A 26583-nucleotide genomic window follows, 5' to 3' on the forward strand; every position below is an offset into this window, starting at 1 on the left:
ATGGCTTCTTCTGATTTTATTGGTGGCTGAAGGTGTGTGTTCCTCAAACTGGCAAAACCAAAAGGCTCCCTTCTGCTTCAGGTGCTCCTTACAGTTGAGTACATTGCAGTTCAGCTTTTTAAAGGAAGTTGAAGGTGTAATTTTATTCTGAGTCAACTATACTTTAGATCAGAGGTGATGATTTCACAACAAACCAAATTGCATATAATGCATTTTGCACTCAAAATAGCAAAGTGAATTTCAGCCCAGAAAGGGCATTAATACTGTAATTTGTGATTCCCCCCCCCCCCCAAAAGAACAGAAAAATGCTTCCCCCAACCACTCCCCATTGCTTCGAAATTGAATAGCCTGGCCTCATTTGCTTGATTTCAAGAGGAAAGAAACTAATTCTGAAATGGTAAAAATATCACCCAGCCTAATATTTCTTTTTTGTATTTTGGCTATGAAAGAGTGAGAAAAAGAAAGGAGAAAGAAAATTGATGGGAAAGAGACCAAGTTGATATATTATTGTCCCGATTCAACGATAAAAGCACCAGCTCCAAACAAGTGATCCCTTAGTTTATCTGAAACTCCCTCCAAAAAGCAACGGGTTAGGATTGACTTCATGAGCCTTCACTTTAACGTTACCAAATAACTTTGAGTTATCAATGACAATGGGGCTGAATACCTCTGTGTTTTGATGGGTGAACAGACATCTGACCCTGGCTGCCAGCATGTAACAAAGAGACCGCCGACTGCACTAACGGTTGAGTTTTGGAAAAAGGATGTCTGGAAACATGCCCAGGACAAGAGGAGTTGCTCAGTAATCATCATCACTCGACTGTCAGCCAAGGCCAGATGCTTCCTACTAAGCACCGATTCACCTGGCCTGAGCCTGCAGCAAATCAAAGTCTACCGACAAAATGTTTCAGTTGCCTATGGTGACCAGAAAATTAGCACTCTACTTCACATATTAAGGACTTTATCACACTAGTCTGTTGTATTAATTGCATTATTTAAGCAAATGGGAACATACTGTTGTTGGAGCGGTCACCTTCCCATCTTGATGCAATTGTACTATGCTAGCACTTTGTTGAGGTGAATTCCCATGAGCAGTATTCGACACAACCTCCCTTCCAATCCATGTTCACCCTACCTAGCACATGTATACTGTGGAAGTTTTTCCTATTTCTTTCTATTTTGCTGAAATTTTGCCGTTGCAACATTGCAATATTCTCCTAAGGTATTCCTCTGCTTCATAATATCAGGACTGCAGCGGAAGGAAATTATTGCACTACAAAGACAACAGATATACTGACTAGTTTTGCCATCAGTTGAAAGAAATGATGCAATCACAACTCAAGCACAATGCTACTACAGGGAGACACAACGTCATGCAGTACGCCCCATCCAAAGGCACTTTCATCCTGTTGTAATTGTGTCTCATCAGCTTTGTGTGATAAAGTCGTAAGAATTTTTTCAGGGCTAGTATTACTATGAAAGATTTGCTTTGGACAAATTTCTTCCTCTGTAGGCCTAAAAATAGTATGCTCAAACCTATGACAAAAAAAAAATCTCAATTCAGGTGCAAGAGCATCTCGTTATCTGGCAGGACATGAAAGAGATTTAGGGGAGAAAACTCATATGAAGACATAAAGTTGGAAGAAGGAACACAAAGACACAAAGTGTTACCAAAATGCAGGGTACCCTGAGGACAGCAATTACTATTAAGCTAAATGGACACAAGGGGCTAGAAAACTGATTTTTTTTTCTGCATGTAAACTGAAAAGGCCACTCACAAGAAGCCAGGGATCCTGAGATTACATGCTCTGAAAATACACACATCAAAATGGCTCAACTATACAGAAATATGTGCAACTTTGCATATTGATTTGGGTTCTGTTTTCCTATAAATTAAAGATGGACAAATGTGAAGGGAGAGACAGGACAAATACCCCTCAAACCTTCCTGTGGAGCCATAAACAAAGCCAAATACTTCCATTTTCCACTATAGCGCACCTCAAAATGGTGACAGCGGTGCTTTGGAGTAATACAAAGATATGGAGGAAGGGCTTGTAGAAAGTATTTTCATGCATTTCGGTGAGGTTTCTGGATAATTTGGGGAAAATGTAAATTTTTCCACAAAATTAGAGAGATGGAAGGACTCCAGAGGCCACTAAAGTGCAGTTCTGAAGTCACATGCAATGAAATAAAAGAAATCTCCACACTCACCAAGATCAACTTTGCAAGAGGGCAGGAAAGTCATTCTAAAAAAAGAATGAGGGGAGGAATAGAAGAATCGGATCTTTATGAGATCAGAGAAAAAAATACCTCTGAACTGCTGGTCTTGCTCAGGTTGCAAACATACTTTTCTAAGACAAAGCTGCAAGTATAACAAGGTTTCCTCTGTATATCAGCTTGTCCCAACCTGAGTTCTCCAAGATATATTAGACTACAACTTCCATCATCCCTAATGAGCATGGCAATTCTGCCGTACTCACATCAGATGGGATTTTCTGAAGCTATGTTATATGGGGGCACTGACCAGGGAAACAATAAAAACCTCTAAGGAAAGAGAAAAACCCTCTTGATTGGGATTTCTGGTGCTTCTCAGATCAAGCTCACTCATGCAAAAGGGGTGGGTGGAGGGGTAAGGATGGGCAGAAGGAAGAGGCAGAGATCCCCCACTCCCGGACCCAGAAGGCAGTGAAGAGCCTTAGCTAAAGAACAGACAACAACAAGAACACTTGGCATCCTTCAGCACGTACTCCTGCAAAGTGGCAGCAAAATAAAACCTTTTGACTTCACCTATTCACTGTCAGGTTCACAGGCTGTTAAAAACACGGGAGAGTGCTGGGGGAGCAAGCCTCCTAAGGCACAGAGCACAAAAGCAGGGCACACGGCAAGCAGCAGGCAAGAGAAGCCGCTCCCTATTGGGATGCCAGAGGCTGGGGGCGCAGGGGAATGGAAAGAACTGCTAGCAAGGGTCGTGTCTCATTGTAGATAACCAAGGTTCTCCATCTCATTCTTGTACCGCTGCTCAGACACTTTGCTCTTGTGCTGTTTGCTCTCCAAGTGTTGGCGAAACTCGGACTCCTCGCTGGCACCGGCATTGCACATGGAACAGTAGAACTGGCCGCTGGGGGTGACGCACATGGCGAGGTCACGGGGAATCCGCTGGCGGGATCGCGGGTTGAAATAAGGACCTACAAGGGAAATAAAAAAGGGGAAGCCCAATTAGAACCAATCATGGAGAAGGCTTAGGCAGCATATGCACTGTACTTTGACACCACTTGAACTACCATGACTCAGTGCTATGAATTCATGAGAGTGCACTAGAACTCTTTGGCAGAGAAAACTACATCTCCCATGCTTCCATAGTATTAATCCATGGCAGTCCAAGTGGTGTCAAATTGCATTGATTCTACGGTGTAGATCAGGCATGGCCAACTTCAGCCCTGCAGGTGTTTTGGACTTCAACTCCCAGAAATCCCATCTTATTGGCTGTTAGGAATTGTGGTAGTTGAAGTCCAAAACACCTGGAGGGCCCAAGTTTGCCCATGCCTGGTGTAGATGCACCCCCCAGGCCCAATCCATAATCATTGCCACCATCACACCAGTTCAAAGAAACTGCCCTGTCCTTGTAACCTTCATTAGGCATGTTTATACACCACATAGCATTTCAAAGTACACAAAGTATTTGAAAGTACACAATATCAGCATCAGGAGAAGCCATGTGAACATAATATGCTCACAGCTTGGAAATCTTGTTTCTTGTGCTGCAGCTTCCAGAATCCCCAGTGACCATATTGACTCAGGAATTCTGGAAGCTATAATAAAAAAATAACTTTTGCTTCATCTATATTTTTCATGTTAGGTGCATAAACCATGCTACCCCTCCATTCTGCCTTGATCAGGCCACACTTGGAATACTGTGTCCAATTCTGGGTACCACAATTTAAGGGAGATGTTGACAAGCTGAAAGGTGTCCAGAGGAGTGCAACTAAAATGATCAAGGGTCTAGAGAACAAGCCCGGAGAGGAGCAGGTTAAAGAGCTGGGCATGTTTAGCCTGTACAAGAGGAGGCCGTGAAGAGACATGATGAGGGGAAGTCATAGAGAGGAGGGAGCAAGTTTGTTTTCTGCTGCCCTGGAGACTAAGATATGGAATAATGGCTTCAAACTACAGGGAAGAAAGGAGATTCCACCTGAACATTAGGAAGAATTTCCTAACTGTGAGAGCTGTTCAGCAGTGGAACTCTCTGCTCCAGAGTGTGGTGGAGGCTCCTTCTTTGGAGGCTTTTAAACAGAGGCTGGATGGTTATCTGTCAGGGGTGCTGTGAATGCAATTTTCCTTCTTCTTGGCAGGGGATTGCACTGGATGGCCCACAAGGTCTCTTCCAACTCAATGAGTCTAAAAAGGAACCTTGCTACGCCAATGGCCTATCTAGCATCCTGTTCCCACAATGGTCAGAGAGATCCTACTAGTGCCAACAACACTTTCAGGAATTGCATGCAATGCACTCTTCAGCACAGGAGCAAGGACTTCCATCTCTTCCGATACCTCACTTTCCACATGAAGACAGCAATGAGGGGTACTGGACACTGCCTTGGTCCCATGTTGAAGAAAGAATGGCAAGTCATACTTGCTGATGCAGGTTGATATCTGCTATTCTGCAACTCACATTCCATAGGTAACACATACCCAATGTGATTTGTAATTCATTAATAGCCTCCTCCTTCATTGATTAGTCCACTTTCCTTTTTTATCTATGAAGGTGGTGCTATATCATAGTGATTCTGCTGAAGGTGAGCATTAAATGACTGACAAAATGTGTCCGCATTGCAGTTGCATACCCCTTGACTTGTTTAAGCTCCAGCTGAAAGAGTCCTGGTTTTGGTTGTCTGGTGAGCTATTTCGAAATCTCTTTCTAAAGAACTCTCATTTTCTCCCTCAAAATTACCCCCCAAAGTCTGTCTGTATTAATCCTTGATTCCTTGGGTTACCTTAGAACTTTCTACATACCTTACAAAACTGCAAATCTCAAGATCTTTAGGACTGAGATAGAGCAATTAAAATCATATACCTTTGGAGTGAAATACACCTCAATCATTTAATCCAAATAATCATGGAATAAGTTCATTGCTTAGAATAAAGACAGATATTGCCACTGAAAAATAACAATTGAGTTTCAGGCAAATAGAAAGAGACAGCTGTTTACAGAAACTTCTTTCCAAGATCAGACGAGATTCTCCATATATCTCATGTGCACGCAACACAACTGCACATTTATTTATTCATTTTATCTACTGATTGAAGCTAGTTTTGCTCCTTTCTGGGATCCAAGGTAACATACTGTAAATACTTGAGTATAAGCCAACCCAAATATAAGCCAAGGCACCTAATTTTACCACAAAAAAGGGAAAACGTACTGACTTGAGTATAAGCCGAGGGCGCTACTGGTAAATTTCAAAGTAAAAATATATACCAATAAAATGACATTAATTGAGGCATCAATAAGTTAAATGTTTTTGAATATTTACATAAAATGTAATTTAAGATAAGACTGTCCAACTCTGATTAAACCATTATTTTAACCTTCTTCAATGTAAATGTGCTTATGTATCCTTCCAATAATAATAATAGAGTAAAATAATAAATGGAATAATACTAAAAGTGTACCTGTCCGAACATATTCTCCCCTATGAACCATCAAGAGTGTTAAGATCGTCTGGAGAGCCCCTGCTCTCGGTCCCGCCACCTTCGCAGGCGCGTCTGGTGGGAACAAGAGACAGGGCCTTTTCTGTGGTGGCCCCTCAGCTATGGAATTCCCTCCCAAATGAAATTAGATCTGCCCCCTCTCTCCTGACCTTTAGGAAGCTAGTGAAAACCTGGTTGTGGAACAAAGCTTTTGCGGAATGATGCCTGAGACCGGCAATCGACCAAAGTTACTGACCACAATATACGGACTGAATATATGGACTGAGTTGGACACGATTTTATCTTGGTGAACGGCTTTTATGTAATTTATCCTATATGTATTTGGTAATTTAATGTTGATGCATTATGTTTTAGATTTTTAGTGTTAGCATTGAATCTTTGCTGTCAGCCGGTCCGAGTCCCTCTGCGGAGGTAGAGAAGATCGGGATATAAAAGTTTTAAATAAATAAATAAAGAGTAAAATAATAAATATAATCACAATAATAATAAAGTAAAATAATAAATATAATAATAGAGTAAAATAATGCATGTAATAATATTTTAAAAAAGAGTAAAATAATATAAATGTAATAACAACAATAATAATAGAGTAAAATAATAAATGTAATAACAAAAATAGAATAAAATAATAAATGTAATAACAAACATAGAGTAAAGCAATAAATGTAATAATAATAGGGTAAAATAATAAATGTAATAATAACAATAATACATTTATTAAAATAATAAATGTAATAATAGAGTAAAATAATAAATATTATTATTATAATAATAAACCTTTATTTATACCCCGCTACCATCTCCTGAAGGACTCGGTGTGGCTTACAAGACGCTGGGCCCAAATACATCAGTAAAACACAACAACAGTGGAACTCTCTGCCCCGGAGTGTGGTGGAGGCTCCTTCTTTGGAAGCTTTTAAACAGAGGCTGGATGGCCATCTGTCAGGGGTGATTTGAATGCAATATTCCTGCTTCTTGGCAGGGGGTTGGACTGGATGGCCCGTGAGGTCTCTTCCAACTCTTTAATTCTATTATTCTATGATTCTATTAACAACAGTACAAGAATAATAAATAAATAAATAACAACAACAGACTAAAGTAATAAATAACCTTGACTCGAGTATAAGCCGAAGGGGGCTTTTTCAGTCTTAAACAGGGCTGAAAAACTTGGCTTATACTTGAGCATATAAGGTAGGCTCCAGCATATCCAAACCAAATCAAGAGGTGTGTATAAGAGATGGATAATGCAGTTCAATCTATGAGAAGTGGACATATGTGTAAGCTCTAAGTGTATCAGTGAACATCAAGCACAGCCAGCATGCAGAAAGGCACAGTTTTAGTCCCTTGCTACATAATTCATAGTTTCTACTTGGGGAAAAGTCACAAAAAGGAGAAAAGTTTTCTGAAGTGATTTAATGTTACTGTTTGAGCAAACCAAAGCACGTCTTGACCCGTTCAAAACCAAGCCAGCAGACTTGTCTGTCCACTGGATTGCTTAATACTCAGAATCTTAAATGCCAGGGAAAAGGAAAATCAGGATTCCCACAACAGATGGCACAGGAGGGTGGCTAACCTGTTCTGCCATTCTAAGTGGCAGTCACACAAAGAGGATTCCAGAGCAGTTCAGCAGGAGCCAAATGACCTGGACTGAAGCCAAGGAAACAGAGCAGAAAATTGCCCCTGCTTGAAGCTTGAAGGGCAGATGGAGAGGAAAAAAAAGATAGGTGAGAAACCAAGGCTAACTGACAGGCCAAGTCACTTTGGATACTGAGTGAATGAGGGCAGGCAGATCAAAAGGGGTCAATAACAGCAACAAAAATTAAGACCCCAAAAAGAAATCTGTGGTGCTATCAATCTTTCTTTCTACAGGGAAAAAAAGCCTTCCTGATTTCCTTAAGCTTCATAACTTCAGGCTGAAAACATCAGTTAAACCAGCAAAACTACCATTTTTTCAACTTGTTGTTAAGGCTAAAAAAAACCCTCGGCTTATACTGGAGTCAAAATTATTTTACTCTTTTATTATTATTTTTATTACAAGTATTATTTTACTCTATTTATTATTTATTTATTTATTTATTTACTTCAGTTGTATATTGCTTTTCTCCCAACAGCGAGGGACTCAAAGTGGTTTCCAACATAATTATGGCAAAATTTAATTCTTCACTTACAGAAACCTAACATAATGATAATAACATACAATTATCGATTAAATAATAAAACACTACATCATTTAACATTAAAACATGGAATTAAAAACATATCAATATAAACATTAAAATCACACAATCCAACGATTTTACTCTATTTATTATTATTATTATTATTACATGTAGTATTTTACTCTTTATTATTATTATTACATTTATTATTTTACTCTATTTATTACTACTGTTATGATTACATTTATTATTTAACTTTGTTGTTGTTGTTATTACATTTATTATTTTACTCTATTGTTACTGTTGTCATTACATTTCCATTATTTTACTCTATTATTGTTGTTGTTGTTGTTGTTACATTTATTATTTTACTCTATTGTTACTGTTGTTACATTTCCATTATTATTATTATTATTATTATTATTATTGTGGTTACATTTATTATTTTTCTCTCTTTATTATTATTGGAAGGATACGTAAGCACATTTACATTGAAAGAGGTTAGAATTACTCCCAGAGTTGTATAGTCTTATATTAAATTACAGTTTTGTGTAAACATTCAAAACATTTAACCTACTGATGTCACAATTAATGTAATTTTATTAGTATCTATTCTTGTTTTGAAATTTACCAGTAGCTACTGCATTCCCACCCTTGGCTTATAGGTAAAGGTTGTCCCCTGACATTAAGTCCAGTCATGTCTGACTCTGGGGTGTGGTGCTCCTCTCCATTTCTAAGCCGAAGAGCCGGTGTTGTCCATAGATACCTCCAAGGTCATGTGGCCGGCATGACTGCATAGAGTGTTGTTACCTTCCCACTGGAGTGGTACCTATTGATCTACTCACATTTGCATGTTTTCGATCAAGTCAATAAGTTTTTCATTTTTTTGTGGTAAAATTAGATGCCTTGGCTTATATTCGGCTCGGCTTATACTCAAGTATATACGATAATTACAAAATAAATACAGGACTCCATTTGGGGTCCCCACTTTCAGAAGCTGATCTACAAAGCTGCCATTTTATGATTTTCCATTATTCTGTGACCTGCAGCTAGTTCAGCATTATTCCAGAGCAACGTGGGAAATTCAACTCGCACCTTCCCAGCCAACTACAGCTGCCACCATGTTCATCTGTGGCCAACAGCAGTCCACTGATATGAAAATGGGCCAGCAAGGGTCAAGCTGGGAGCTATTGTAGTCAGATATCCCAATTTAAAATCAGAAGCATGAGTAAACACTTTTCTTTATAAAATCACTATAACCTATATAGTATGGTCAGGCCCATTGATATGGAAAACAAACTCTGTTTTTAGAGCTCCGGAGAAAATACTGCAAATAATAGGAAGCAAGCATGTGAAGTACCTGTGTTATTCTGGACAGCATAGATGTTTCTTCTGTTCTGCATCATCTTGTATTCATTCCCTTCTTTCCGAACCCTTCTTTTGCCCACTACTTCTGATATCTCCCTGATAGTAAGGAGATTAAACAAAAAGAATTGGGAAGGGGAGGACGGGAGATATGTCTCACTTGGGGTGGGGATAGCAGAAGCTGCAGGTATCATGACAATTGACCGCACTCGAGAAAGTTCAGCAATACCTACGAGAACGAGTTGTTCTGTGCTTCAGCCAGGCGCAGCCTCTTGGCATGATTCTTTCCCTGGTAATGAGCCTGGGCCACAGCAGGTGAACTGAAGGAGGCATCACACAGTTTACAGTAGTCATTTTCTGTGGCCAAGATCACTCGCCCACCTGGCTTTGAGAGAGTCCCCTAGGCAGAAAGAAAACGACATAAATCCTCATGCATCAAGACCAAAAAAAATCTGCAAGAGAACGGTAAGGTACTGAAGGCTTGCTAAAGTAGACTTAGCCAAAGGGGTTAATAGTATATGCATTTCTTGTTATTTAATTACTCCCAGATAATTCCAATATCCTTGGGCCTAACCTACTGAAAATCAGAGTTATGTCATGTCTGCTTTATAGCATCACAGTCTGCCAAACAACTGGTATGTTCCATACACTTCTAACACTGGTTAATAATTCTTCAGGAGGCAATGGGAGGAGAATGACTATACTGTCTCTAGGAGACTAGCTAATACATTTTTAGCTGGTAGATGAGCGCTGAAATTGGCAATTCAAAGAGCTGCTTTAAAGAGATGATATAAGACATTCAAGTGCAATGTATCCCCTGTATTTCTGGAAGATACGTTCGCAGCCAGATTGCAGTTACCTGAAACCACGGATATTACCAGGCAGGAAAATATCGTCATTTAAACAGTCATTTGAGGAATAACTCTTTGTACAGAAGAGTCTTTTTACTGGGTTGGGGGGGGGGGTGTTGTGGGGTGTATGTTTATCTTGTTGTGTGCCTTCAAGTCATTTCTGACTTGTGGCAATTCTATCATTGGGCTTTCTTGGCAAGATCTATTCAGAGGTGGTTTACTTTGCTTTCCTCTGAGGCTGAAAATGTATGATTTGCTGAGATCACCCAGCGGATTTCTATGGTGTCTCCAAAGTCATAAACCAACACTCAAAGTATTTTAGTACTTTATACTTTTTAAACATTAACAAAGTTTTAATATACTAAGCTTGCTCAGGTGTGTTCTAAGGTGTTTATAATAAAATTTTGAGGTCTATCTCATTTCCCCTTCTGCTAAGTTGCCTTGCGCCAGAGATCATGAGAAAGGCAGGATAGAAATAAATAAATAAATAATTCTGAGACGGTATATACCAGTGATTCTCAACCTGGGGTCCCCAGATGTTCTTGGCCTACAACTCCCAGAAATCCCAGCCAGTTTACCAGCTGTTAGGATTTCTGGGAGTTGAAGGCCAAAAACATCTGGGGACCACAGGTTGAGAACCACTGGTATATTTATTTATTTACTTTACTTGTATACTGCAGTTTCTCAGCCCAACAGGCGACTCAACGCGGTTTACAACAAGGATAAGAATCAATCAACGATATACAACTTAAAACCATAAAAGCATAATATACAATATTGACACAACAATAGACAACACAATGCATCTCATAACTAGAGTCGTGATCCAATCCGTCGTCCAAATTTCCATTCCTGTAATCATCACATTCGTTGCACTGTTTAACCGAATGCCCGTTCAAACATCCAAGTTTTTAATCTTCTTCGGAACACCATTAGCGAGGGGGCTGATCTTACCTCCATAGGAAGGGCGTTCCACAGCCGGGGGGCCACCACAGAAAAGGCCCTGTCTCTCGTCCCCGCCAGCCGCACCTGTGAAGCAGGCGGGATAGAGAGCAGGGCCTCCCCAGAAGATCTTAGGGTCCTGGCGGGCTGATAGGCAGAGATACGTTCGGATAGGTAACTTGGGCCAGAACCGTTTAGGGCTTTATAGGCCAACGCCAGCACTTTGAATTGAGCCCGGTAGCAAATCAGCAGCCAGTGGAGCTGGTGCAGCAGAGGAGTTGTATGCTCCCTGCGCTCCGCTCCTGTTAGTATCATGGCTGCCGAGCGTTGGACTAGCTGGAGCTTCCGAGCCATCTTCAAAGGCAACCCCACGTAGAGAGCGTTGCAGTAGTCTAGATGGGATGTAACCAGAGCGTGGACTACCGTGGCCAAGTCAGACTTCCCAAGGTACGGGCGCAGTTGGCGCACAAGTTTTAACTGTGCAAATGCTCCCCTGGTCACCGCCGAAACCTGAGGTTCCAGGCTCAGCTATGAGTCCAGGATCACACCCAAACTGCGAACCTGCGTCTTCAGGGGGAGTGCGACCCCATCCAGCACAGGCTGTAACCCTATACCCTGTTCGGCCTTACGACTAACCAGAAGTACCTCTGTCTTGTCTGGATTCAATTTCAATTTGTTTGCCCCCATCCAGACCGTCACAGCGGCCAAGCACCGGTTCAGGACCTGGACAGCCTCCTTAGTAGCAGGTGGAAAGGAGTGACAGAGTTGGACATCATCCGCGTACAGATGACATCGCACTCCGAAACTCCGGATGATCTCTCCCAGCGGCTTCATGTATATGTTAAATATATACGAAGTTTATTCAAAAAGTAAGGCTACAAGGCACGTAGCCCTTGCAGGTAATTTTCACGGGGGAAGTTGGTATCACTACCGTGTAGCAGAAAGCAGTGGAAGCGAACGAGCAGTGCCGGTTGTCAGTAGCTCATCAACTGGCTTTGTTGTGAAGGTTAGAGATGAGCGTCCTCATTCTGTTTCCCTCCAAGTGTGAAGTTCCCTCTGTAATATGCTACCTAAATGCTATGGGCATGAACCCCACTCCAATCCATTGCAAAATCATTTCAGTTTATGGAAAAGATGTAATGTCAAGGCAGTATGTGACAAAATGGGTACGGAATATATTGTGAGACCATGAAGAAATTTCACAGAACCATCCAAAACAAACACTGTGGGATGCTGATGGCAGGAGTATCATGACAACACAAGAGTTGTTGACTTCATTTGGTTGGGATGTTTTAAGCCACCCCTCTCACAGCCCTGATCTCACACCCAGTGATTATCATCTGTTCACTTAATTGAAGGAACACCTTGGCGGAAAATGCTTTTACAACAATGACGAGGTGAAAATCAAAGTAACAAACTGGTTGAAAAAGGCAGAGGAAAACTTCTATGACACAAGCATCAAAAACTCATCCCACGGATGACAAAATTATTGAACTGAATGGTGATTATGTGGAAAAATAATGTAACACCTATGCTACAATCCATATAAGTTTTATTAAAATATATTCATTGTTTGTATTTTTAAAAAATCTTGTAACCTTACTTTCCGGATAACCCTTATATCAGCAACTAGTACATATCAGAAGGGCCTAAATATGTCAAGGGCATCAGATTCTGTGTGATCTTGTAAGCTACCCAGGTTCAGTTCTGGTTATTACTTGGATGGAATATCACCAAATAATACCTTGGGTTCTAAGCTATATTTAAAAGTAATGGCAAACCTCTGAGAAATCCTTCCCAAAGTAAATCCTAGGAAGTTCAAGATTTGTCATATATTAATAAGTGACTTGAAGGCACGTATCCATACACAGACACTATATACATGGGGCCTGGCAGCTGTTTGGTTCTTATAAGAAAGAAATTAAGATACCCCATTCAGACACATTATAGGTTTTTGGAATATTTATATATACGAAACTGTCTCCCCCCAGTGGTTGAGCTCATTCATTATTCTAGTTTTCAAAATTCAGGATACACACTGGTGATGTTCCCTTTATTAAGCTAGAAGTTCCACAGACATACACCCAAAGTCTGTAAAGCAAGAATATTCCAACCTAAAGTCAGCTGATTGTTTATCACCTTATCCAAAAAGTCATGTTTCTAAGCTTTGTGAGGGAGGAAATAGCTGGAGAACCGAGAAGCTGTCATCCAACACAGCAACTTTTCCAATTTCTGTACACTCAAAGAAATCTCTTCTTACATTCTGAGGTAAGGACTCAAGTTTAGAAAGCAATCTCCTCACTTGCAATCTATGCAACTGTTTAGAAAACTGCCACTTGGAACCTTATCACATTGGGATATACTCCCATTGTGAGATTCTTTGAATGCAATTACAAACAAGTTCAGTCTACAATTCTTGTCCCAGTCTGTTGGTAATCTGTTTGAATCCGTCTGCAAAATATCGCAGAAACGGAGTAACTTTACACAGAATTCTAATTGTGTTTTTTTCTTTAATACGGTTCTGAGGTGCTGTTTTTACATGTGATCATAAAATCAGTATTCATTCCATCAGTGAAAATCTCATGAGAATGGTAGTTCGAGATTTCCAGGCTATGCCACTCCACGATATTAGAAAAAATAAGGAGGCATTCAAATGGACTGGGAGAAGCCAGCCTTCTGTGGTGTGATGAGTCAAAGTGCAGTATTTTCAAAACGAAAGAATCAGGTGTGGTAGGGTAAGTATGCATCCAGTCCTTTAAAAATACAAGATGCATACTGAGTAAAACTCAATGTGATAAGGCCCTTGGTTTCAAAGCAGAACTCCTCAAGAAGTGAGTCAGAGGCTAGAGAACGTTATGGGCAGTTTGTGACCCTTTTTTGTCTAAAGCACCATGCAATCATATGAGCCTAAACTTATCTTGAGATCTTCTGTAGAGGCCTTTCCTATGTGTCCCATCTCTCTCAGAGGAACATCTGGTGGAAACAAGGGAGAGGGCCTTCTCAGTGGCTGCTCCTAAGCTCTTGAACTGCCTTCCCAGCAAGATTGATCTGACTCTTGCCTTGCTATTCTTTCATAAGTAGGTGAAGACATTTCTTTTCTGGCAGACCTTCAAGAGCTGACTGCTCTGATGGATAGGGCTTTCCATGCGCTGTCTGGTTTATACTTATTGTTCTCCTTTTCAATGGTTATGCTTTTAATTCGTTTAAATTTTATTGATAGTTCAAGTATTTTTAATTTTTGTACAATGTTATTTTTTAGCCATTATTGGTTTTAACTTTTTTCAATTGCCTTGAGTTCCACACTGGGGAAAGGGTGGGATGTAAATAAATAGCAGCAGCATATACTACATACAACACTTTTATCCATCGATTCAATATTCACATTTTCTCATGCTCCAAAAAATATTTCCCTAGAAGTATTTCTGGGTCTCTCTAGATCAATGATTCTCAACCTATAGGTCCCTAGATGTTTTGGCCTTCAACTCCCAGAAATCCTAACAGCTGGTAAACTGGCTGGGATTTCTGGGAGTTGTACATCAAAACACCTGGGGACCCACAGGTTGAGAACCACTGCTCTAGATCTACCAAAGCGATTCTATGGTAAGCTCCCAGCCCAGGTATAGGCAAAATATGGATTTTGCTATTATCTACAATTTCAAGTATTCATAAGGGAACTTGGAACATATTCTTTACAGGTATGGAGTCATTTTGTATCGTTGTTTATTATGGACACTCTATTTGGGTCCCACATCCAAGATATTTGATTTTGTACATGCAAGTATTCCACAATCTGAAAAAAATGATATAGAACACTTCTAGTCCCTTGCTTTTCAGGTAAAGGATGGTCAATTGATACTTGTGTATTTGTGTGTGTATATATATAGTGAGATATATTGGAGACAGAACCCAAGTGTAAACACAATATTCATTTATGTCTTATATAAACCTTATACATCTAGAGGAAGTCATAGGGAGGAGGGAGCAGGCTTGTTTTCTGCTGCCCTGGAGACTAGGAAGCAGTGCAATGGCTTCAAACTACAGGAAAGGAGATTCCATCTGAACATTAACTTTTGTAACTCAAGGACTGCCTGTACACACACACACATTAGGAAGAATGTTAGGAAGAATGTCCTAACTGTGAGAATGTCCTGACTGTGAGAGGTGTTCAGCAGTAGAAATCTCTGCCCCAGAATGTGGTGGAGGCTCCTTTGGAGACTTTAAAGCATAGACTGGATGGCCATCTGTCAGGGGTGCTTTGAATGCAATGTTCCTGCTTCTTGGCAGGGGGTTGGACTGGATGGCCCATGAGGTGTCTTCCAACTCTATGATTCTATAATTCTACTGAAAGGTAATTTCATTAAAATATTTAATAATTTTGTGCATGAAACAGTTTGTGTACACTGAAACATAGTAACTTTCTCAGCTGTCTATGTAGATGATTGTGGAGTATTTCAAATTTCAGGATAAGGATTGCTCAACCTATACTTCTTAAGCTTTCTGATGTGTGAGGTTGAGAAGTGGATGTTAACTATATGTGATATAAAAAAGTGAAGGAGCAATCCATCAACTACTAGGAATAATCTATCAGTTGGAAAGAGCTAATAAACAACTAGTTATGGATTTCTCCATTAGCAATCCTTGAAGAGGGCCTCCTCACCACCACCACCCAATGTGCAAGGGACGAATATCATATTTTTGTACGTTGTCTACTACAAGTGGACAACGTTGTCTACTACAAGTGGACAAAAAGTAAGTTTCCTTATTTTGTCTCTCTGAGCAGGGACAAGCCTGCAGCAGGGGAACTTTTGTACAGATGTAGGACTACCTTGAATTTTACTCAAGGCAAGCCAGTTTGTTCCAGGTTAATTTGCGAGCTTCCGGCCTGTTAACATGCAGCTTCCCATCTGTCTCACTCCAGTTGTAAAGTGGGAAATGATAGCACAAAATGAATTGGATATCAATATTCATGGAGCCCCCGGTGGCGCAGTGGGTCTAATCCCTGCGCTGGCAGGACTGAAGACCGAGAGGTCACAGGTTCGAATCCGGGGAGAGGTGGATGAGCTCCCTCTGTCAGCTCCAGCTCCTCATGCGGGGACATGAGAGAAGCCTCCCACAAGGATGATAACATCAAATCAACCCAGCATCCCCTGGGCAACGTCCTTGCAGATGCCAATTCTCTCACACAAGAAGCAACTTGCAGTTTCTCAAGTCGCTCCTGACATGACAAAAAATTCATTGAGAGTGTATGAGGATAACAGTATGGCAGTGCAAATGGTACGGCGTTGACATCAATGGGTCCTTGATGGGAGTCCATCAACTTTCCATGCAACTTCCCATGTGGTTGCAGCCATTCGCTACATCATTTAGTTGGACCGCCGCTCAACCATAGACAACATTTTCAACCTCTCAATACAGAAATCTGATGCAGTTCACTCACAACTCTTGTCAAAGGTGAGTTGTAGATGTCAAAAGTGTGTGCAAGATGGGTGCCTCATCTCCTTACTGATGTTCACAAACAACAGCCCATGGAAGCTGCAAGGGGGAGTGCCTTGTTTTCAAGAATCGCAACTGGTGACAAAACTTGGATTTATCATAACACTTTAGAAACCAAATGTTAGAGCATGGTGTGGCAACAAAGGGCAAGCACACTGAAGAAAGTGATGGTCACAGCATTGCCCGGAAAACTGATGATTATGACCATTTTCTGAGATGCTCAAAGTGTTATCATTATCAGTTCCCTCAAACATGGGACCATTATCAATGCAATCATATATTATGAGTTCTTGGGGAAACATCACATGGCAATAAATAACAAAAGGAAGAGGACGTTGACTTAAAAGGTTCTGTTGTTGCATGACAATGCGAGGCCCCACTCTGCATATCAGAGTGCATATCAGACACAGAAACTCTGGCAGAAATTCAGATGGGAAATCTTTGGACATCCTCCATACTCTCCCGACTCCCCCTAGTGACTTCCATCTTTTCCCGAACCTCAAAATTCACTTGAGGGAAGGGCACAGCTTTCATATGGACAACAAGGTCAAGGTTGCAGTAGATATCTGGATAAGTATAGGGGCAGAGTGGCATGCTCAAGGCATACAAAAATTGTTACCACATTTTCAGAAGTGCCTTGAGAAATCTGGGGACTACGTTGAGAAATGAAGGAACATTATATTTTGTTTACAAGTTTTCAACCATTGTTTGATTTATTCTAGCACAGGGATGTGTGTGTGTTTGTGTATAGAAAAATAGAAAGAAAGATAGATAGATAGATAGATAGATAGATAGATAGATAGATAGATAGATAGATAGATAGTGCTGTAAAATATTTATAGTTATTTTACTGTAAGCCAGTGTTTCTCAGTGGTGGTCTATGGACAATGTTTGTTTGCAAGCTATGTGCTGCAGATCCCTGCGGAGATTAAAGGAAAAAAGAGAAAAGGAAATACAGTAAAGGTAAAGTTTTGCCCCTGACATTCAGTCCAGTCGTGTCCAACTCTAAAGGTTGGTGCTCATCTCCATTTCCAGGCCGAAGAGCCAGCGTTGTCCCTAGACACCCCCAAGGTCATGTGGCCAGCATGACTGCATGGAGTGCTGTTACCTTCCCGCCAGAGCAGTACCTATTGATCTATTCACATTTGCATGTTTATGACCTGCTAGGTTGGCAGAAGCTGGGGCTAACAGCAGGAGCTCACCCCGGTCCCCATATTCGAACCGGTGAACTTTCAATCAGCAAGTTCAGAAGCTCAGTGGTTTAACCCACTGTGCCACCAAGGGTAACACCCCTGTGGTGTTTGTTTTGTTGTCTGTGCCCCTGTTCAGAATATTTCACCTCGCTGTCTTGTGATAATTGGATTTTGAAAAATTTGGCTTGTTGTAGAAAAAAGGATTGGTGATAAAACTTCATTTGAGACTCCCTTCCCCCTTTCAGGAGTGAATTTCCCTTCCGAGGAGTAGATTTCTCTCACTTCCAATTGTGTCACCCCAGTTCTTAACTATGAGTTGTTTGTAAGTTAGATGTTTGTAACTCAAGGACTGCCTGTACACACACACATACAGAATGAAACAATGAGAAAACAACCAAACAGCAAAACACAACAAAAATCCAGAATAAGCTAACATGTGATTCCCTTTCTTTCAAGGGAAGGTGTACACATTGTCTCATTAAGGCATCAACCCATTACATGTATTATCTGGATGCTCACTTCTAAGCAGACATCACACTGCCATGCTGTCATTCTCTACACACTTACCTGGGGTGGAAGGGAAACTATCGGATTTGTTGCTGGTTCAAGTGAGTTAGTCATCCTAGTAGGAGCAGGGCAGCTATTGGCAGCATAGTAATTCCTAAGTTTCTTACTGTGGTTTTTCCCCTAGAAAGAGAATTTGCATTAACAACAACTATGGGCAGCAATGTCTGCACAAAAGATATGTTTACTGTGCCAGTTGTTACAATTCTTAATTATTACACCAACAGCGCACATGAAGAGACTCTCCATTCTCCATTATTTCATTATTTCAAGTCTTCCATGTAACAGGCATGATGCAATATTGGGTACCTAACGCAAATCAGCATGAAGTGAGAAGAAAAGGGGGCCCTCCAATCTTTCTTTTGGAGAAGTTGGAGGTTGCAATGGCCAAGATCAAGAAAAAATTGCCCTACAACTTCATACCGAGCTTCAAAACATTCTGTGCACCTCAATAATATTTAGAGGTTTACTAAACTTGACTTCATTTTGCAAATTATTACAGATGCCATATAAATTTCTGTCATGTGCCACATGCGATCTCTCTTTTACATTGCTAATATCTTTAGGAAACTTTCTTTTATTCAGTGTGTCCAAGTAGAGGCCCAGTTAGCAGACCAGGAAAGCAGGACCTATGGCTTACCAAACACCATACATTTTATTGTCGAAGGCTTTCATGGCCGGGATCACTGGTTTGTTGTAGGTTTTTCCGGGCTATATGGCCATGTTCTGGAGGCAAGTTTTCTCCTGACGTTTCGCCTGCATCTATGGCAAGCATCCTCAGAGGGAGTGAGGTCTGTTGGAAGTAAGAAAAATGGGTTTATATATCTGTGGAATGACCAGGGTAATGTTTCAGCTGATCACCTTGATTTGCATTCAATGGCCTGGAAGCACCTGGGGAGAATCTCTTGTTGAGAATCAGGCACATCAATTCACTCTCAACAAGAGATTCCCCCCAGGCGCTTCCAGGCCATTGAATGCAAATCAAGGTGATCAGCTGACCAGGGTAATGTTTCAGCTGATCACCTTGATTTGCATTCAATGGCCTGGAAGCGCCTGGGGGGAATCTCTTGTTGAGAGTGAATTGATGTGCCTGATTCTCAACAAGAGATTCCCCCCTTTTGGCGCTTCCAGGCCATTGAATGCAAATCAAGGTGATCAGCTGAAACATTACCCTGGTCATTCCACAGATATATAAGCCCATTTTTCCTACTTCCAACAGACCTCACTCCCTCTGAGGATGCTTGCCATAGATGCAGGCGAAACGTCAGGAGAAAAATTGCCTCCAGAACATGGCCATATAGCCCGGAAAAACCTACAACAAACCATACATTTTGTCCATGGTAGCCTGAAATGGGGCTTCCTATTCCATAGTTTAACCATTTAGCTACCACAACATGGCCGAAGAGCTCCCCAAAAACTGAAGTAGAGTAACTTCATGCACAAAACATGCTGGATTTTCAAACAACCAGGAAGGTTCATACCTACCATTGTCTGAAGAAGAAATGCTTAGATCCTGAATTGGAAATGTCCTCATTTAGAACTTCCTGCTTACCTGGTAATGAGCCTGGGCTTGCTGTGCAGAATTCAAGGTGACGTTACAGAGCCTGCAACACAAAGGCCTACACAGTTCCTCCAGGACCGGGTCCTGCTCCATCCCTGTAGCAAGTTCCTCATCTTGTGTAAGTGGCAGGGATGGTCCCAGTCCATGTGGTTTCTGTGGGGAGAGTACCAAGTTGGCTGTGGGCCTGGTGGCCACTGACATAGGAAGAGGTGGAAGCTTCTCAGGAGGAAGAGGAAGGGGAGGTCCACCTTGCTGCAGAAGAATCATTGACTGAGAGACTTTCTAGCATTCTTCTTGAGAGAAGATGACGTCTGACCTGCACCAGGCAAAAACGAAGGGAGGGAAATCAGGTGAATGGGGGTTTCCATAGCGTACTTCACAGAAGAGAGGTTACTCTTTTGGACTATGATGCCCAAACTTCTAGGTAACAATTTGTCCATGTTCTTTTCAAGCAGCACAATGAAGCTATTCAATATGTTTTACTAGAAGCTTATGAACCAGGAGTTTATTGTTGACTCTATTCGTATCATATTTAGGGTGTTCACATTATGCTCCCTGTCAACTGTATTCTTTGTGAGCAATTCTAAAGGCTAATTCATGGATGATATGGCTACCCAAGACTATTTGTTATGATGGCTATATTAACTCCAGTATCAGAAGCTGTGTGCTAATATGCTCATTTCCTATTTGACAATTTTTTATTAGCATCTGGGTTTCAACTTGCACAGCAGGATGCTGGACTGGACAAGGAAGCTATAGCCTTCTAGACACCACTATATCCCCAAATTTGTTCTCCACTGACTATGTTATCTAGGGCTGATAATAGTGACTGATTAGTTACAAAAGGAGGGTCATGTTTAGATAGTTTTTTGCTAGATCTATCATGAAATCGCAAAGTTAGAAGAAATTGCAAGGGTCATCTAGAACAACCCCTTGCCATGCAGGTCCACCAATTAAAGGCCTCCTGAGAAATGATCATCCAATATGTGTTTGACAGTCTTCAAAGGATGAAAATCCACCACCCTGTTTGGTCTATTTTACTGACAAACGGCTTTTACAGTAAGAAAGTCTGTCCTTTTGTCGTTTAATCTCTTTTCTTCTAATTTGGATCCACTGGTTCATATCTCTGGTCTCAAGAGCAGAAGAAAACAAGGTTCTCCATGTTCTCATCCACATGACATCTCTTCAAATACTTAAAGGCAGCTATCAAATTGCCTCTCAATCTTTTCTGGGCTAAACATATCTAGCTCTTTTAGCCATTTCTCGCAGGGCTTTCATTATTTTGGTCATTTTCCTCTGAACATGCTCCAAATTGTTCTGAACACAAACCATCAATCAATCATGTACAGCATCATGACAGATGTCTTATGGATTTCTTGGGGGTTTTGGTTGTTAGAAACTGCAAGAATATATCTTAATATACACACAGAAAGGGAGAAAATAGAAGCGACAATGCTTTTAGACAAAATTCTGTGTGAACCAAAATGGAATGAAATGGGAAAGTTTCAGTCAAGTAATTAATAGTGTCTTATTATGGAAATGGCAATCTAAATAGAAAGGAGGAGCTGTTAAGAATATGGGGTGATGCAGCAAAAGTAAAACAGGTTATAATGCAAAATCTGCCTTAATTATATTAATGACTGTACAGATATATAAGAGTAATCCAAGATAATTGTGTACATAGATAACACTTGATAACCAGTATAGAAACCAAACATAATTGGAATCAGGTAATAACAGAAGTTCCATGGTCTTTACAAAACCAAGATCAGGGATACTCTGTAATATACCCATAAACTGTAAACATATAAAATTAGAGTATAGCTAGAGAACTATACTCAATCATCAAGAGTTGAAATAAAGACTAAAACATATTGTCGAAGGCTTTCATGGCCGGAATCACTGGGTTGTTGTAGGTTTTTCCAGGCTATATGGCCATGTTCTAGAGGCATTTTCTCCTGACGTTTCGCATGCATCTATGGCAAGCATCCTCAGAGGTAGTGAGGACACTGTTAACCTGCTGTTAACCCCAGCTTCTGCCAACCTGGCAATTCGAAAACATGCAAATGTGAGTAGATCAATAGGTACCACTCCAGCAGGAAGGTAATGGCGCTCCATACAGTCACGCCAGCCACATGACCTTGGAGGTGTCTACGGACAATGCCGGTTCTTCAACTTAGAAATGGAGATGAACACCAACCCCCAGAGTCTGGACTTAATATCAGGGGAAAACTTTTACCTCACGACCTATTCCTTCAATAGTTTTAAATCCATTTTGGTCGCTTAGCACTGGTTTAGCCATAGTTTTAATATGCAAGGAATGTAATATTTGGAAGGCACAGGGATGTAAATTATATGCATGTATTATTAATGCATGGAATACATGCCCTCTCAACAGAAGAGATAGTGGCTCACTTAGCAAATGAATAAATGGTCAGAAAAATTACGAAGGGTAAAACCAGGCCCACCTATGGCTATGTTCATTCAAAAAAGAACCTCCTTATCCTGAGAAGTAGGGATGCTTCCAGATATCATGTCCTCCTTGACTGCTTGTCATCTTACTGAAGACAGAGTGCTGGACAAGCTGAGCATCCCTTACCCAAAAATCCAAAATACCTCCAAATCAGTCATGTGTGAGTGGCTCACAGAGGGACACATTTGCTTTTGGATGGTTTGATGCACACAGACTTTTGTCTCATGCATAACATTATTTACAATTGCCTTCAGGCTCTGTGTGTCAGGTGCATATGCAGCATAACAAATGATGTGTTTAGACTTGGGTCTCATCTCCAAGATATCCCATTATAAACATCCACAGCAGGGGAATGGTAGATGCCAGATAAATGTAGTTTCTAGTGGTATGGGAGTTACTATTAAAAATAGGCCTAACACTATACTCCATATTATACTATACCATAAACTCTGTGTTGACTTGATAGCAATATAGTAATTAAAAGTAAATAAAGACAGCCCTAATGTGAATAAGTTTAAGGTATAGGTAAAGGTTTCCCCTTGACATTAAGTCTAGTCGTGTCTGACTCTGGGGATGGTGCTCATCTCCATTTCTATGTCAAAAAGCCGGCATTGTCCATAGACACCTCCAAGGTCACGTGGTCGGCATACTGCATGGAGTGCTGCTACCTTCCCACCAGAGCGGTACCTATTGATCTACTCACATTTACATGTTTTCGAACTGCTAGGTTGGCAGAAACTGGGGCTAACAGCGGGAACTCACCCCGCTCCCCGGATTCAAACTGCTGACCTTTTGGACAGCAGTTCAGCAGCTCAGTGGTTTGACTTGCTACTCCACCAGGGTTTAACTGCATTATAAAATGATGTTACTATAGTATAAAATATTATTTATTATTTTTGTCCATTGCTGGAGAGTTCTGTTTAACTGAGAGTTTACTGTATATACAAAAGTAGGAATTTCAAAATAAACTAAAATAAATCTGAAATCCAAAATGCTTCTGGTCCCAAGCATTTCAGATATATAATACTCAGCCTACATTAATACGTGGACCACTGCTCTCTAAAGTGAAGGGTTAACTAAATGAGTAGAGCAGCGATTCTCAGCCTTCCTAATTTGTTTATTTTTGTCGTGTCAGGAGCGACTTGAGAAACTGCAAGTCGCTTCTGGTGTGAAAGAATTGGCCGTCTGCAAGGATGTTGCCCAGGGGATGCCTGGATGATTTGATGTTTGTATCATCCTTGTGGGAGGCTTCTCTCATGTCCCCGCATGAGGAGCTGGAACTGATAGAAGGAGCTCATCCGCCTCTCCCCGGATTCAAGCCTGCGTCCTGTCAGTCTTCAGTCCTGCCGGCACAGGGGTTTAACCCTCTGCGCCACCGGGGGCTCCTAATGCCACGACCCCTTAATACAGTTCCTCATGTTGTGGTGACCCTCAACCATAACATTATGTTTGTTGCTACTTCATAACTGTAATTTTGCTGCTGTTATGAATCATAATGTAAATATCTGATATGCAGGATGTATTTTCATTCACTGGACCAAAATTGGCACAAATACACGATACACCTTGTAAGCAGCATCGAGTCCTTCGGGAGATGCTAGCGGGGTACAAATAAAGTTTAATAATAATAATAATAATAATTTGAATACTGGTGGGGTTGGGAAGGGGATGATTTTATCATTTGGGAGTTGTAGCTGGTGGGATTTATAGTTAACCCGTAATCAAAGAGCATTCTAAACTCCATCAATTATGGCATTGAACAATACTTGGCACACCGAACCCCCACGACCAACAGAAAATACTGGAAGGGTTTGATGGACATTGACCTTGAGTTTTGAAGTTGTAGTTCACCTCCATGCAGAGAGCACTGTGGACTCAAACAATGATGGATCTGGACCAAACTTGGCATGAATACTCAATATGCCCAAATATGAACACTGGTGGAGTTTAGGGAAAATATACCTCGACATTTGGGAGTTGTAGTTGCTGGGATTTACAGTTCACCTACAATCAAAGAGCATTCTGAACCCCACCAATGATAGAATTGGGCCAAACTTCCCACACTGAACCTCCATGACCAATAGAAAATTGTTTTCTGGTGGTCTTTGGCAACCCCTCTGACAACCCCACGCAACCCCCTCCCCCAGTGATCCCAACCCCCTGATTTTATTTTTTTATAATTTTTTTTTGTCGTGTCAGGAGCGACTTGAGAAGCTGCAAGTCGCTTCTGGTGTGAGAGAATTGGCCGTCTGCAAGGACATTGCCCAGGGGACACCCAGATGATTTGATGTTTTTATCATCCTTGTGGGAGGCTTCTCTCATGTCCCTGCCTGAGGAGCTGGAGCTGGTAGAGGGAGCTCATCCACCTCTCCCCGGATTTGAACCTGTGCCCTGTCGGACTTCAGTCCTGCCGGCACAGGGTTTAACCCACTGCGCCACTGGGGGCTCCTTAACCCCCTGATTGAGAAACCCTGGAATAAAGGATCAGATAGATACTAGTTATGACAGTTCCAAAAGGGAACCTCCTTATCCTCAGGCCAAGAGAGGGATGCTTACATTGCTCATGTCCTTTCTGACAGCTTCCCATCTTGCTGGAGACAGATTGCTGGAGTCACACACACACAAAATAACCACTGATCATGCACACAACACGCATCACAGAGAAAACAAGTCTCTTTTTAGAAAGGGAGAAGAGACAATGCCATGAAGCATCTCAGCAGAACTTACATAAAGCACCTAAAGGGTTGCAACCCAATGCTAGGCTGACTGGGGAACCCAGCCTCGCTTTTCTCTAAGGGAGCTGCAGTCTTTCTTGGTGCCATAGTCAGTCAGCCTATTATGGGATGCCCATAGCAACGAGGACATCATGGACCTACCGGCTTCCCAAGAGGAAGAGAGAGGGAGGAGGAGAAGGAGGAGGAAGAAGAAGAGGAGGGGAGGTTTGTTCTCGACGATGGATGCGCCAAGTTTGGAGACAGTGCGCTTCAGCTCTCCATCTTCTTCCCAGTTGAACTTAAAAGCCGGCTGCTTTCTGTGCTCCTCGGGTTGGAGAGATGGGGGAGGCGGCTCGGCATCACCGGACACAGATGGAAACAGCTGCAGGAAGTGACTGCAGAGCCCAGCCGGGAAGAAGGAGGGAGGAAAAGGAGGAGAAGAGGAGGAGACTGGGGAAAGTGCCCTCCTCGCCAAGGGCGCACCGTGCGCTCCGGGGCGCAACAGCTGATCCCCGCCTTGGGTGCCTTCCTCGCTTTCCCCTCTTCCCAACCAAAGGCTTCCCAGCTGGGAAAGTACTGAACCCTAAACTGTAGTCCTTCAGGTGTTTTGGACTTCAGCTCCCAGAAGCCTCGGCTGCCTTGGGATTCTGGGAGATGAAGTCCAAAATCACCTGCAAGACTTGAGTTTGGAGAGTACTGTGGCAGAGTCAGGCACCAGCACAGCAATCCCTGCCTGTGTTGCAAGAGGCATCTCCACTGTTGAATGGAGGCTGCTTGGCACCCTTTAACTGCCATGGAGTCCTAGGGGTTTTCGTTTTAAAAGACCTTTAGTCTTATTCACTGCAAAAGGAAAGGAGATTCCACCTGAAAATGAGGAAGAACTTCCTAACTGTGAGAGCTGTTCAGCAGTGGAACTCTCTGCCCCGAAGTACGGTGGACGCTCCTTCTTTGGAGGCTTTTAAACAGGCTGGACGGCTATTTCTTGGGGGTGCTTTGAATGCAATTTTCCTGCTGCTTGGTAGGGGGTTGGACTGGATGGCCCACAAGGTCTCTTCCAACTCCATGATTCTATACAGTGCCGGCCTAGTTTACCTGTCCAAGCATATTTCCTCCATGAACCATCATGGCTGCTAAGATCTTCTGGAGGGGCCCTGCATGTGACAGGGCCAGACTACATTGCAGTAGGTGCTCTGTGGTTTGCTCTTCTCCACACTCACCTGTTGGGGACTCCACTTTGTAGCCTAATTTCTTAAGACTGGCTCTGCATCTCAAGGTGCCAGAGTGCAGTCTGTTTGGTGCCTTCCAAGTCGCCCAGCCTTTTGTGTGCCCAGGAGGGAGTCTCTCATCTGGTCTCAGCCACTGATTGAGGTTCTGGGTTTTAGCCTGGCACTTTTAGATTCTCTGAGGGGTTCCTGCTAGTATCTCTGTAGATCTTAGGAAGTTATGTTAAATCACTCAAAAGGAAATCCTAAGTAAAGGGCAATGGGGGGAAGTAAACCCATCCCCAGATGTGTTTTGGAAGAATCCTTCAAGTGACTTCTAGCACAGTGGTTCTCAACCTGTGGGTC

General features: G+C 41.8%; 1 protein-coding gene across 1 annotated transcript; it reads right to left on the bottom strand.

The window, feature by feature from the left end:
- Positions 1-284: 284 nt before the first annotated feature.
- Positions 285-25582, bottom strand: ZMAT3 (zinc finger matrin-type 3). Its single transcript, XM_060767480.2, has 6 exons — positions 25178-25582; positions 19820-20144; positions 18271-18390; positions 9458-9624; positions 9220-9323; positions 285-3185 (listed from the first exon to the last, which is right to left on the bottom strand). The coding sequence occupies exons 2-6, from the start codon at positions 20093-20095 to the stop codon at positions 2974-2976; spliced, it is 879 nt and encodes a 292-aa protein (XP_060623463.2). The 5' UTR covers positions 20096-20144; positions 25178-25582; the 3' UTR covers positions 285-2973.
- Between the last annotated feature and the right edge of the window lie 1001 nt (positions 25583-26583).

Source organism: Anolis sagrei, chromosome 3, assembly GCF_037176765.1.
Source record: "Anolis sagrei isolate rAnoSag1 chromosome 3, rAnoSag1.mat, whole genome shotgun sequence".
Classification (NCBI taxonomy): Eukaryota; Metazoa; Chordata; class Lepidosauria; order Squamata; family Dactyloidae; genus Anolis; species Anolis sagrei.